Raw genomic sequence first — 15,102 nt, 5'->3', positions numbered from 1 at the left:
TTTGTCAGAAAACAGTGGAAACTGGAAATTTGAATTTATCCATGGCTGGGTTTGATAAATTTTTGACAGATGAGGGAGAGAAGAATTGTAAAAATCAGACTGGGTAGTGCACTTTGAAGCCACAATCAGATCAGTTATGATTGCATCAAATGATGGAGAAGGATCAAAGGGCTGGATGGCCTAATTCTACTCCTAAGCCCTACGTTTTTAATTATGGGCACATAAACACAGCTTATAATACTTGTTTAACAGAACATTGAACATTGATATGACCAAGGAGTTTGAAATGTTAATTGCATTTTAAGGGGTAGCTGCAGAGAAACCATTTCCTTTTGTGGGGATTCAAGAATGACGGGGTCACAGATTTTAAATATACGCTAGGTCATTAGGTAGGAAATCAGGAGTTTTTTTTCCCACATAAATAGATGTAGAAATCTGCCATCCATTCCCCCATGATCTGTGAATATTGGGAACAATAAAACCTCAAGTCTTTGATTGATAGATTTTTGCTAGGTAAGGTAATCAAGACATATATTAGCATATAGAATTAGTAAGTAAGTGGAGCTGAGACACAGATCAGCAAATCAAGCATAAGGTGCTGATTGGCCTCCTATTCTGATGTTCCTCCACAGATTTTAATGCGAGTAATAGCATTTGGTAGTAATTCTTTTCATGAGCACTTTAACCCATTGTAAATTATCCTCTGATCAGTTTTATTTATAACTTTTTTTTTAGGTTTCCTTTATACATTGTCCTACAGTTAATAAAACTCTACTTAAAGAAAAGATGGTTGTACTGTAAGATTAAAATAACAAACTAACACACCCCTTTACCCTGACCTACTGTCTTGTTGTTCTAACAATCATTCAAAGTGACACAGTTTCACAAAGTATTTAGTATTCCTAAGCTTTTTATAACTTGATTCATGATATAATATTCTGCTGACTCACACTTGAAACACACCACTGTTATCATCTGACTACATGCTTACCCCATGATGATAGGATCAATGTACGTCAGTACGTCAAGACACTGATTTGTGTAGGTTTGATTGGCATTATTTTTCAAATGCAATCCATGAGCAGTGTGTGTGTTTGCACACAGAAACATCATCTTCAGGCTGTTGTACCTCATTACTGTTGGGGTGAAATTCTGATACATCTCAAGGCTCAAGAATTCTACCTGTATTAAGATGTTTTCTATTTTCACACAATTCTCTTTATGATTACATTTACTTTTATACTCAAACTCTAGGCTTCTGTTTTAAAAGATGATCATCACTCTATAGTAGTTAAATACCTCCCTTTGTGTTTTGGTCAGTGATTAGATAGCATAGTAAATCAGGTTTAATCGCTTTCAACTCCAGCTTGAAGTGTACGCCAGTGTAACGTTCCAAATTGTCAGATATTTGGGAAATTTCAACACATCATCACATTGAACAGCCCTTTGTCACAGGATTGGCTGTGAATGAAGGAAACATAAAGTCACAAAATCCAAAAAAAGGCTTTAAATTGAACATTCGCATTTATTCACGAGAGACGTGACTATTCTGAGCAAAGATTTTCTATTCTTATATGCATTACAAGGCGTGGACATTACTGGCCAGGCCAGCATTTATTGCCCATCCCTAACTGGCCAGCGGGCAGTAAAAAGTCAACCACATGCTGTGGGTCCAGAGTCACATATAGACCAGATCAGTTAAGGATGGCAGTTTCCTTCTCTCAAGGCCATTGGTGAATCAGATGGGTATTTCTGACACTCAACAACAGTTTCATGATCATTGTTTGACTGTTAATTTGAGGCTTTTCTGATATGAATTCAAATTCCACCAATGACCATAGCAAGATTTGAACCCAGGTAGCAGAATTTTACTGGGTCTCTGGAGTAACACTCCAGCAATAATAATTTAACATGCCTTCTATGTAGAAAGTTGCACAACTTTTCAGAAAATAGGTATAAGGGAAGGGACAGCATTAAAATGGTGGTCAGATTAACTTTATGCAAATCTTGATCATTAATATGTTAAAGTGATCAGTGTGATATCCAACTATTATATAAGAGATCCCAAGCTTATAACTATTGTACGGTGATGATAAATATATTAGTTCAAGCAATCCATAGTCATGCAGGATAACTATGAAACTTAAACATAACCCGTCACTGATCTCAAGTCTGCTTTGGTGCATGATAAATGGAGTGCAGAATTATCCTTACATTATCTGAGCAATGGTCCCATTACTTCATTCAAGCTTTCTCCATGGAGTTAACCCACTTTCTTTTGACTCATGTTTTACCAACTGATAGACTTAGGTTAAGTAGCTGAAACTATAGGCAGTTGGTGTGTTGTAGATTTAATAGCCAAAAGAGAAAGGAAAGTGCCACTTCATCATCAGTACTGATTCGAAAAAAATTTAATTTGTTAAATTTGTTGTTGAGCATACAAAATTGACCAACATGGTTAGGCCAGCAATCTGCCCCATAGTATTGATTATTTGTTTTAGGATAATGTATGATCCTGGTGAACACTTTACTTTCTGCTCTGAGGTCCTTATTTAATATGTGTTAATACTTCAAACAATGAGCAGATGTTGATATCTACCAGGACTGGCCAACAAAATCACCTCCTGAGTACACCTTGCAGATTCTTTGATATTGACATTGTATATGTGTGAAAAACAGTGCTAATTTAAAACAGGAGAAAGTTAAATCAGCAGTTCATACCTGAAATTTTAACCCCATTTTCCTATTTTACACAGATGGTGCCTGACCTGCTGAGTATTTCCAGTATGTTCCACTGCTTAAAATCTGGCTGCTGCGATTGATTGTATTCTGATACCCTTAAACATCTCTGTTGGCGGTTTACTGACATTTGCAGTCCTTTGTTCTGGAGCACAACATATCTTGTTATCAAAGCACTCTTACAAAGAAGGAGACAAAATAGAAAGTGCTCTCTTGTGTATGAGGTGAGTTGTTTGTTGCTCATTTTAACTGGAACAATACAAAGTAAAAGCTGGATGCCCATCTTTATGTTAAATATCAAACATTTTTGGATCTTTTTTGTATCTCATGGAATATTTAGAATTCAAGTTATCCAGACATTAGCAAGTCTTTATTTCTAACAGCCTGCAATATGCTCTGTCTGAGATACATCATGTCAGGCTACATAAATGCAATTTTCCCTGGTGAGCATGGACATTTTTAAAAAGACCTGATGTCAGTAGTTTTCCTGCATGGGAACTAACAAATCAGGAATTTAGATGGAGGGAATATTTTCTTTGGCACCTACATTTAATAACACTGTGGACATATGATTATGATACAGCTATACAGGACATGAGCAATGTATCCTCCAGCTTAGGCAACAACTCCTTAGACCAACTCCTTCTCATATTTGAGTATCACTGGCATCTTCTCCATGTCACTCATATATCTGTCCACTGACTCATACGTTACACTATAAGATGTTATTATTAGAAATAACTTGCAATAATGGAGTGCACCAACATATGTGACAGGGTGCCTAGATCCTTTGTAATGGCATATCAAGGATCAACTGTGCATAAAACAGGTGGTAAAAATAAGTAAGTGGCAATAGCTGAGGCACTATCCTTTTACTTTCAAGATCAAGGTTTAAATCCAGCCTATGCAGTGGGGTGCAAGCTGTTGACTGTTCTCAAGTAGAAATGAGCCTGGTAAGTTTCATTGTAACAAGCTTTAAAAAGCTCGACTCCACGATGAGCATTGCAGGACAGCTCAACCAGAAAGGAATGATAAAGAACAAATAAAATGTCAAGACAGTTAGTCAGCCCAAAAAACTACTGCGCCAGCAGAGCCTGGTTGCTCTAAATCGACAGCCTGCAGCTACACAACTGCCAAACGATAACAGCAGAGCAAATCATTATAGGAAGCCTAATGCATACAAAACATTCATTTAAGCAAAGAATTGAGAAGGAAGGAGCGGAAGCAAAGCATGCTAGGATGACTCACACAGGGCCATACCAGACTGTAAATGTCTGCTCATATCCACCATCATAACCTGGGTCCCAGGAGGCATTAGCAGAGGTCATCGTGGCTGTGACTCTAACATTGGTTGGAGCATGTGGACTTGTGCCTGCAAAAAGGAGTAAAAAAATCTGACAGCTTAGTTGTCACATAGTTACGGAATCTGGTCTGAAAAATCCATCAGTGTAACATAAATAATACATGACTCCAGTATAGAGCTTACTCTTTTTGAGACCTCTAATTGAGAAATGAAGGAACCCTTTCATTCAAAGGAAATAAATCATAAGTTTAAGAATTGAAAGGGGAGGTCAGAAGAATGTTTGTACTATGAATAAATAAGATATGGAATGACATACTAGGGAAAGCCTTTGGAGATAAAAACGTAGATTTTCTGATGGTGGCTCAGTGGTTAGCACTGCTATCTCACAGTGCCAGGAACTTGGGTTTGATTCCACCCTCCGATGACTGTCTGTGTGGAGTTTGCACATGCTCTGTGTGTGTGTTTTTACTCTGGGTACTCCAGTTTCCTCCCATAGTCCAAAGATTTGTATGTTAGGAGGAGTGGCCATGCTAAATTGCCCGTAGTGTCCAGGGTTGTGCAGGCTGACGGATTAACCATTGGAAATGCACTGTTCCAGGCTTGAGGTAGGGGTTGGTGAGATGCTGTTAAGAGTCAGCGTGGTACTCAGTTGGCCAAATGGCCTGATTCCACACTATATGGATTCTTTGATTCTATGATTAAAGCTCATGGCCAGATCTTGGGACCCGGCCAGCTCGCCACTTGCTCTAAACCAATTCCCCCTTCTTCCCCTGCTGCAGACACACCAACTCCTTCACCTGCTCCTGGAATCAAACACTTTTCCCCTGCTCTAGACCCGATCACTTCATCTGCTTTGGAAGCAATCAGCCTTCCCCTGTTCTGGACCTAAGCCCTCCTTTGTCCCCAGAAGCAAAATCCTTTCATTTACTCTAGACTCACTGCTGCTGCCATGATGCCCCTTTCTCCCACTCTGGATAACCCTCTCCCCTTTTTCCTGTTGAAGTTTGGACCTAATCAGTCTCTATGTTGTCCAGGACCCAGCACTCATTTCTATGTTCCCCATATGCATCAGATGTGATTTCTCCCACTCACACAATATTACTTACCTGGGTTCCTTGCATCCCACCCACTTGGTACCCTAACCCTTACTCAGCTGGCCACTCAGATCAGTTGGCATCCTGCCTATCTAGTATCCTATCCCAACTCAGCTGGAACCATACCTACTTGCCACCCTAGTACCTTACCTAGCTGGCTCCCTGCCTTCCTGGCATTCTACCCACCAGCTAGCACACTTCAACACCTTCACCCAATATCCTGGTACCCTACCTGGTTGGCTCCTTATTTACTTGGCATCCTACCCTGTCAGCATACTACAACTAATCCACCCCATGTCCCTGGAATCCTAACCTTACAGTTTTCTCACATACTTCCTGTTTGACCACAGCTGTTAAACTGGCTATCTGTGTTTCTGGAATTCTAAATTTCAGAATGTGGTCTACTGTGAAAAGGGGAATGGCTTGCCTTCCCCAGAATTGTCAGAATAGGAATACAGTTCCACATTTCTGAAAGAGCCCTGCCTAGAATCTCCTGTCAAAAATGCTAGGCTCCTGTGTTTCACAAAAAGGAACAAGGTGTATATGATTGCCACTCCTTGGAATATCCAGCCCAAGGCATATATGTTTAGAAGACAAATAGGCACTGGATGGAGAGAAGAGGGCATTGAAAATAATATAAAAATATGGATGGGTTTTTTGGAACTAATGGTCTTTCCCTTGTCTCAGTGTCATGTTAGACAATTGGATTTTGGTTTAGAGAAAAGATGGCAGCAAAAGGCCTTGGCTTCTGATGTGACTACAGGATGTCCCGAAGTATTTTATAGTCAGTAAAGGGCTTTTAATGTCAGAAATGTGGCAGTCAATGTATGCACAACAAGTTTCCATAAGCAGAAATACATAAATGATCCTTCCTAAAGCTTTTCTAAATGATCAGATAATCTGTTTTAGTGATATTTATTGAGGTATAAATATTGATCAAGATATCATGTAAAATTCTTCTATTGTGCATTAAAACCTTTTGTTTTTATTCGTTTGTAGGGTTTTAGGGTTGCTGGTAAGGCCAGCATTTATTGCCTATCTCCAACTGCAGATGTGTTGGTGTTGGGAAGCACGTTCTTGAATTACTGCAGTCCATGGGATTTGCAGGTTCACCCATAATGCTGCTAGGAATGGAGTTCCAGGATTCTGATGAGTGCTACTGCAACTGCCACTGAAGGTATACTGTACCTTTGTACTGGAACATCACAGTGATGATGTCATCAAACTGTCAGAAAGATACAATGACTGTCCAAAATGTGATCCATGCAATAATACAATAACTATGCCATTGAGCAGCAAAGGGAAATGATTAGCTTCTGTCTTGTTGGAAAGGGAAATTGCCTGGCACAAACAGTGAGACAGGATTGATTATATCCAGCTGAGAGAGCAAACGGGTTTTGGCTTTACATTTCATCTGAAAGATGAGACCTCTGAAAGCATTGCCCTCCCTTCACACTGCATGGAATGTCAGCTTTGATTGTTGAGCCTAAGTTCTGGAATAGCACTTGAACCCGTAATCTGCTGATTTAGCGGGGAGAGCGATGCTCAGTGACCCAATATTAGTTATGAGTAGGCCTCTTGTAATGCAGTGGTAGTGTCCTTACCTCTGAGGCAAAAGCCTAGGTTCAAGTCTCACTGGCTCCAGAGGAGTGTCATAAATATCTGAACAGATTGATTGAAGATATTTAACAATTAGTCGTGATTTCTGATCTGCGCTACTAGATCAACTTCACACACCAGGTTTTCTAGTGTTTAACAGAAAAGGACAAGGCTTGTACATGATTTTGGTACAAGTGTAAGGTGATATATTTTGTAAGGACTGACACAACAGAGTATATGATGAATGGTAACATCATAGGAGGTACAAGGGATTAGAAGGAAATTGGTGTCCAATTCTGCAGATCTTTGGAGACAACAGGCCATGTGGATAAGGTACTTCAGAAAGCATAAGGGATACTTGCCTTTATTAGTTGAGGCATTGAATGCAAGAGCAAGAAGGTTGTGTTGGAGCTGTCAAAAATGTTGGTTGGGCCGAAGCTGGAGTACTGACCTAGATTTTGATGCCGCAGTACAGGAAGGATGTGATTGCACAGAGAAGGTGTGGAGGAGATTCACCTGGATGTAGTTCAGACTGAAATGTTTCAGCCACGAAGAGGGACAAGGCAGGCTGGAGTTGCTTTCATTGGAGCTCAGCAGGCTGAGAAGAGGCCTGACTGAGGTGTGCAAAATTATGAGGAGCATAGACAGGGTAGATAGCAAGAAGTTTTTCCCCTTAGCAGAGGTATCAATAACCAAGGGACATGGATTTAAGGTAAGAGGCAGAAGGTTTATAAGGGATTTAAGGAAGGACTTTTCAGTCAGAGAGTGGTGGGCATCTGAAACTCACTGCTTGAAAGGGTGGTAGAGGCAGGAGCTGTCACAACATTTAAAACATGATGACTAGAAGCTCCACAGCATTTAAGGCTATGGACCAAATGCTGCAAAATGGGACCTAAATAGATGGGTGATTGATGACTGGCATGGACATGATTGGTCAATGGGCCTTTTTATATGCTGTAAAATACTAAGACTCTACGCAGTGGAAGGGAAATTAATGAATTGGAAGTTAATGTGTGAATGAAAATTAACAAGGCATCAAATTTTCAGAAGACTGATTACATCAGACAGGAGCTCAGGAAGTGAGACTGCACTGGATCAATGAGTTTTCAGGGTCATTATAACATTAACAGTGAAATGGAACCAGCTTGCTGATTGTGGGAGATATCCTGGAGAATTCAGGAATTAAAGATAACTGTTCAGCACATTGCTGCTGGAGAAGGGTTATGAGGGCATTAAAAATGTGTTTCTTCACTGTTTTCATTGAAGATTTCTGTCTCCTACTTATAAGGGAAATTGCATCAATTTGTTTTATGGATGATGCTGTTGTCAATGGAACATTGTGTGATGAAATGTCCAGGAATAATCCGGCCAAAGATGGCAATGTAAAGAGCAAAATCAGCCCTTGTATATGGTTTAATGAACCAGATTTTGCTGGAAATTAGGGCAATAATCCACTCAGCAATAAGAACTTCTGCTCAAAACTAAATATTGCAAATTGATCAGCATTACTGGGTTTCATTGGAACAGATGGCTCATTCGCAGGATGTTCTGTGATATTGGACTGAAGTGAAATCTAGGAATAAACCCAGACTGGGACTGAAACTTGCAAAAGTGTCTTTAATTCAAAATTCACAAACAACAGTCCCTTTCACTCTGTCACACTTTGTGGGTGAGCTTTAATCAATGTAGCACTGACCACTAGATTCACTAGTAGGCACTAGTAGGGGAAAAAAAACCTGAAATTAATTGAGATCCTGTTTTTGGAACTACAAATGTCCTACAGTTGTAGAAACTGTCCTGTTAACATTTGTTTAGAGCTAATTTTATCGCTTTCTTGGATTTTTTTCACGGGATGTGGGTATCACTGATAGGCAAGCATTTGTTGCCCCCTCCCACCTAAAACAGAGTGATTTACTAGGCTATATCAGAATGCAGCTAAAGGCCAGTCAAGCTGTTGTCAGTCTGGAGTCACGTGCAGGCCAGACCAGGAACGTGTAATGCATTTCCTTGCCTAAAGGACACAAGTAATAGAGACTAACTTCCAATTCCTGATTTATTAATTTTATTTAAATTCCACCAGCTGTTGGATTTGAACTCAACTGAACATACCAGCCTGGATTATTAGTCCAGTAACATTATCACTACGTCACCATCTCCTCCAAAAAATAGATGCAAAGAAAAGGCAAATAATGAGAAAAATCAGTGACTGCAACCTAAATGCTCGAGAAGGGCATTTGAGAGAAAACTGGTGGTGAGCTTGAAACTGGTGGGTAGTAAGTTATAGGGGAGGCAATGACCTCCTGGTATTATTGCGGATAATTCAGACACCCAAGTAATGTTCTGGAGACCCAGGTTTAAATCCTGCCATGGCAGATGGTGGAATTTGAATGCAATTAAGAAAAAAAGCCTGAAATTAAGAGTCTAATGATGACAATAAAACCATTGCCAATTGTTGGAGAAAAGACTCAATGGTTCACTAATGCCCTTTAGAGAAGGAAACTGCCATCCTTACCCGGTCTGGCCTATGTGTGCCCTCAGACCCACAGCAATGTGATTAACTCAACTGCCCTCTGAGCAATGAATGATGGTATAGCCAGCGATGATCTAATCCCGAGAATAAAAAAAGAAATCTAACCTGTGGTCACTACACCTCAGGTGAGGGGAGAGTCTGAGAAGGCAGGATCTTCACAGCGTCCTCAGCCAGTGTTGGTATGGGTTCTGTACCTGGGCACCTTTGTTCCTAAGATGCGCTATAAGCAGTGGCTTGTAAACTTTTCACTGTACTGATGCAAGTACATGTGATAATAAAGCTAATTCAATTCAATTCTTTTTAAAGAAAATGGAATTTGAATGTGGGAGGGGTCACAAAACAGATAAAATTGCTTGTCTTTTGTTCCTCTCTGTTTACAACCCTGTTGACTTCATGAGAACTATTCCTCAAAGTGCCCTATAATAGATAGAAAATGGAATTCTCCCTGTTTTGCATCCCACCCTGATCGATGTTACCTCCAAATTCCCTTTACATCACGTACAGTCCTCAGTTGGAAGAGAAAGTGAACTATTTTCTAATTTCCACCTGCACTGTGCACCCTTTTGAGAACAGCCTGAGGTGTCTGTCTGACATTACATTTCTCTGGGAATATGACTGTCTTGCACCTTCCCAAAATGGCACAATGACTCTCGGGAATATTTTGGGCAGCTACCCACAAAGGATTTGGAATTGGGACTCCAGTTGGCTCTGGTCTCTATTCTCCTTGGCTGTGTGTATTTCAAATAGTAGTGCCAGTGTGAAACTGCAACCATAGCTTGTGATTTTCAAACTGGATGCACTTGGTGTGCTATTTTTGTTAAAAATGTAGGCACTGAAACTAACAAAGAGAGCACAGGAGAAAGACTTGTGAGTGGCAGTGGTTAAAACCTGCAAAAACAACACAGCAATGCATCTTAGCAACCAGATTGAGTGGGGTGCTTTGCCATCACATCCACATGATAAATGTCAGCTTTGAGCCTGAACTGTCCCACCACTGAATATTTCTATGCCCATTATTAATCCATCCACCACACAAAGCTACACTTAGATTGGTGCATCAATCTTGATCTCTGTGACTTTGTCATTTAATTTTGTTTTTGTTCACTAATTAAAACATGCCTTCACATTATTGTGTAGTTGAAATACACATGGAACAGATGGTATTCAAAAAGAATCCTAACAAACTCACACATCAGTAATTAAACAAACAAATGCAAATGCTTTTCGATCCATTCGTTTATCTATTTATTCCTCTTGTATCTATTTCAAAGGCTCACAATCCCCATGTTACAGAAAGCTTGGAAGAGGTTGTTGGACTCAACGTGGGAATGGTTTGGAGCTGTAATAAATTCTGGCTATTCACTAACAAACTTGGACACAGTCACAGAATTGTTAGACTCTGGCTTGAAAGAAAATAATTATTTCAATTGCTTGAGTATTGAGGACATAATTCTACTGACAATGCCAATTAAGCAATTAAGTTGCCTTTGAGGCATGGCAGATGGGGTGTGCGGGGTTGTGATCTTAGGTCAGTTTGTATCACGTTGTGCACACATTAGCAGCGACATCCAAGCATCATGTGTCCTTGCAGTTACACATCACTCCAATAAGCCTCCTCTTCAAGCATCACTTTATATTATTGGTTATAAAGGCCTGGGACATGCTTTTGCAATGGTTTAGAGAATGCATACTGACATACATTAAGATCATCAGAAGGCTACTCAGCCCCTTGAATAAGATAATTCAAAAAGATCACGGCTAAATCTGATGGCTACATATTTCTGCCAAATTCGATAACCATTCCATCACCCTCTTGCTTATCAACAGCCTGTCCACCTCTGCCTTAAATATATCCAATGTCAACTTTCCACTGCTTTTTGAGAAAGAGAAGTGTAAAATCTCACAACCTTTAAAATAAATGTTTCTTCTCAGCTGTATCTTCATTGATGAAATTAAATTAAACTTAATGCATGAAATGGAGAAGAGCCACCACAATGTCCAAAAAATGACAGAAAATTATTTTCATTGGAAGAAACTTTTTGGCGAGCCGGATAACTTTTAAATGAGATAACACAGTGTGGAGGTGGAGGAGCACAGCTGGCCAGGCAGCATCAGAGGAGCAGGAAGGTTGACGTTTTGGGTCAGGACCGTTCTTCAGAAAGTTTTTTTTTCTGAAGAAGGGTCCCGACCCAAAATGACAACTTGCCTGCTCCTCTGGTGCTGCCTGGCCAGCTGTGCTCCTCCACCTCCACACTGTGTTATCTCGGACTCCAGCATCGGCAGTTCTTACTATCTCTAACTTTGAAATGAACTGATCATTTCTTTGTTCAGCTATCTTTCACATTTTCCTTCCTGTCTTGTCTGTGGCCCCTTGAAGCCATGACAGCTGGAATGCTGATACATCTTTTACTTCCTCTCTCACTCTCTGTTGCACAACACTAACCAGGGAATAGAGACACGGGAAATGATGGGGAAGTGAGGAGCCATTAAATTGTGTGAAGGTATGGGACAGAGACCTGTTGCAAAATTGACTTCCCCGATTGCGTTTGGTTTGACCTACTGTCTCCTATTGGCCAATTAAGGCCACTTATGGATTTCCTGCAGCCACTGGTTTTCCACCAGAAGTGGGAGTTGGGACATGTCATGCCACATGGACAAGCCATCCAGGTGTACTCTGGAACACCGGTCTGTAGCATGGGTGTAGAATCCCTTCTTGCTTGGGCACCTGTGTCCAATAGAAGGATACTGTGGGAAGACCTATAGATCCCCTATCCTTTGAACTTACCTTGCCTGATTAGCAGTGGAAATGTGCGCCACATTTTTGAATTCCAGCAGTGTATTGTTTTCCAGGTCTCTTGCGGTTCCACCACGGCCACTGTTCGAGGTAGCGCTACTGAGTCCGAAGAGTTCCCAGCTTTCTGATTGCGTTCTGAGGAAGGGTCACCGGACCTGAAACGTTCACTCTGTTTTCTCCCCCACAGATGCTGTCAGACCTGCTGAGCTTTTCCAGCCACTTCGTTTTTGTTTCTGATTGCCCTGTTTAGAGGCATTACCAACCAATGTATGGTGAAGGTACTGGGAGCCCTGATAGCAGGCAACAGACTGCCTGATTGTGATTTAAAACACACTGGGGCTCATAGCAATAACTGTAGTAGGGCTGTCACCAGTTCTCTAGCCAGTGAGTAAGCTCACAGACACAGCCATTAGATCGAGCCCCATGTCTTTGCATCCATGGCATTGCACTGGAAGATTTCATTCCCTGGGGATTTACAATCAATAATTGTGATAACTGTGATCTGCCCTTTTTCATCATTTAGCACAGTGCTTTCAATAGTACTTGTGGGTGTATGACTGCATAGTGAATCTTACAATGATTTTATTTTCATATTTGAGGCAATACTGAAACGAGCTCTTTCTTCACGCAATCTTGCCATTAAGGTTAAAGTGATTTATTATCCAGCATTATTCATTGGGGTCTTAAGGATGTCTCAGAAGACCTAGGTCTGCTATATAAATCCAGCATGAATCTGACTGATTTGTTTTCCATTATGTGAGGGGGTGAATTTTTTTAAAAATAATTCATAGGATGTCTGGGCCAGCAATTATTGCCCATATAGGCAGAATAAACTTATGAAATTAAAGCCACAGATGGAAATGGCAGTCTATCAAATCTTCAAATCTTGAGTAAATTTGCACAGGCAGCTGAGCTTGTACAGGAAAGAAGTTACGAGTTGGGACTTACAGTAAAAACAGAATACAACCCTGGAGCTTGGGCTATTACATGACGGTGTGCAATTTGTCACATAATTGGGAGATATGGGGGAGTATTTTACTGTGCTACATGAAACATAAACCAATGCTAAACGGGAAGTGGTTGGATGGAAGGATATTGAGTGAGTTACTATCAACTGATTTGCCTTGATTATGGTGAGAGAAAAGCTTTCTGCAACATTGCATATAACATAAAAAACAGAGATGGTGTATTGTCATATTTTTTGGATGTACTCTACTGTCAAAGGTGCTGAAGTTGCAGAGCTAAACTGCATAAAAACGTGACCACAGGTGGGGAACACTAGATAATCAAGCAGATAGAGACAATCATCAGCCCTGAAAGCTGTCAAACCAATTGTTCCTGCCATTTATAACAGAACTTGAAAAAAGCCACAAAATATTTCTGCGAAAATAACAATATACCTGTAAGGATCCTCAATAAAGAAGTCTATAATAAACAGGTAATGACTTCAAACAACTTCCTTCATGTCTGACAGCCCAATGATTTTCTGAGAATTTTCAATGTCAAAACCAAACAGAAGTACAGAAAAACTGGCCATGGTGACTGAGCTTTGAATATGTCTGTAAACATAGTTTTCTCGTCAAAAACATTTTGTGTCTGCCCCTGGTCTTCAGTACACAGTCTTAGCCAGGCAAATTTTGTCATAATTGGTGGTGTGGCCTCTTTAAATACAATACCCTGCTGACTGTAACCTCAAGGCGATAATAAGATTATAGTTTAGCATGTAAGTTAATTAATTGCACCCGTCGATGTGCAAAAAAAAGTCCTAATATTTCACAATGCTAAATCACTGTGCATTTTTACCTCCATGGGAACAGAATAACAAAAAGAAAATGTCATTCATGATAGACAGAACCCCTCATCTAAATTCCAGTAGCCAACTGAAGAAATGTGGAGAGAATATAACCTTGACAAATGAGAGGAAGTGTGGATGCAACATTCAGTCAAGTGTGAAATTAAACTGAAAGCATTTGCAATGGAAGTCACTCTTTTCCTAAAACCCACATTGGTCTGAAACTGAAACTTTCTGTGGTGGGATGGACTGTTGTCAAAAGTTAACTAGCCACTTCTCCAGCTAGCACGATACACTTAGAAGGGAACAGAGAGTAATCCTGTGCTAACAGGACTACAATAATTAGAATCTGACTTACAGCAGAAAGGATAGAAATTTGAAAGAAAACAAATGTAAACACAAATATCTCTTCAGCAGAGTTGAAGAAACCAATGGGGATTTATGCTCAGGTGACTCACTCAGACTCTCTGTTTGCCAGCAGATCAAGGACAGTGTGAAGGACACTTAATCTACACTGGCTGACATACATCAGGGCTTCTAATTCAAAGATATTGAAGGCTGTTTCTGTATTGAATCAGGACTTACCTTCCTGCAAAATTAAATTTTCCCTTTGTAAACATGTTGATGTAATGGTGCCATCAGTCAATACTATTGATGTGATAGGGGTGATTTCCTCTGTGGTGCATGTAGCAAAGTTATAAAAGACAACAGAGGCTTCTGACTGAACTACACAGAAACCAAACAATATCTCCATTATTGGGTTTGAACAATGAAAGCTTTGGGGGGGGAAGACTTTTGAGCAGTACAACTTTAAAAATAACCTGTAAAGTACTGATTTTTAGGGGTCATAAATACTTACTAAAGAAACGAAAGACTTGGATTTATATACTGCTAATCACACCCAAAGTGCTTTCAGTTAATTAAGACATTTTGAAGTGCAGCCACTACAGCCAATAGGATAACTGCCCTGATCATTTTTGAAATAGTATTCAAGGTGTTTTATATCCATTTGAAAGAGCAGATGGGGTCACGGTTTAACATCTGAAGGGCAGCGAAGTTCCAAAATTGTTGCACTACTGCACTGCAGTCAGAGCCTGGAATTATCAACTGTATCTCTGGACTCGCAGCTGAATCCATGACCTCTGAGTTACATACTAGGGTATTACCAACTCAGCCATGACTGACACTTACATTTTTTGACAGTGGATGAAAAGTAGGTTTGCATAAACACAAAAACAACAAGAAATTGTT

General features: G+C 40.2%; 1 protein-coding gene across 6 annotated transcripts in view; it reads right to left on the bottom strand.

Annotated features, from left to right (window-relative positions):
• Nucleotides 1-15,102, bottom strand: part of igsf9bb (immunoglobulin superfamily, member 9Bb) — a 635,068-nt gene that overhangs the window by 74,027 nt on the left and 545,939 nt on the right. For 5 of the 6 annotated variants that reach the window (XR_007250530.2, XR_007250531.2, XM_048562092.2 and 2 more), the window contains exon 12: nt 3,988-4,111. Coding sequence is in view for 4 of the 6 variants with exons in the window: in XM_048562092.2 (XP_048418049.1) it covers nt 3,988-4,111 (124 nt within the window). In the remaining 2 variants the exon portion in view is untranslated. The remainder of the gene's footprint in view (nt 1-3,987; nt 4,112-15,102) is intronic. The other variant, XM_048562093.2, reaches the window with a different exon arrangement.

This window comes from Stegostoma tigrinum, chromosome 32 (genome assembly GCF_030684315.1).
Source record: "Stegostoma tigrinum isolate sSteTig4 chromosome 32, sSteTig4.hap1, whole genome shotgun sequence".
NCBI lineage: Eukaryota > Metazoa > Chordata > Chondrichthyes > Orectolobiformes > Stegostomatidae > Stegostoma > Stegostoma tigrinum.
This window is presented reverse-complemented; position numbering and strand designations above follow the sequence as displayed.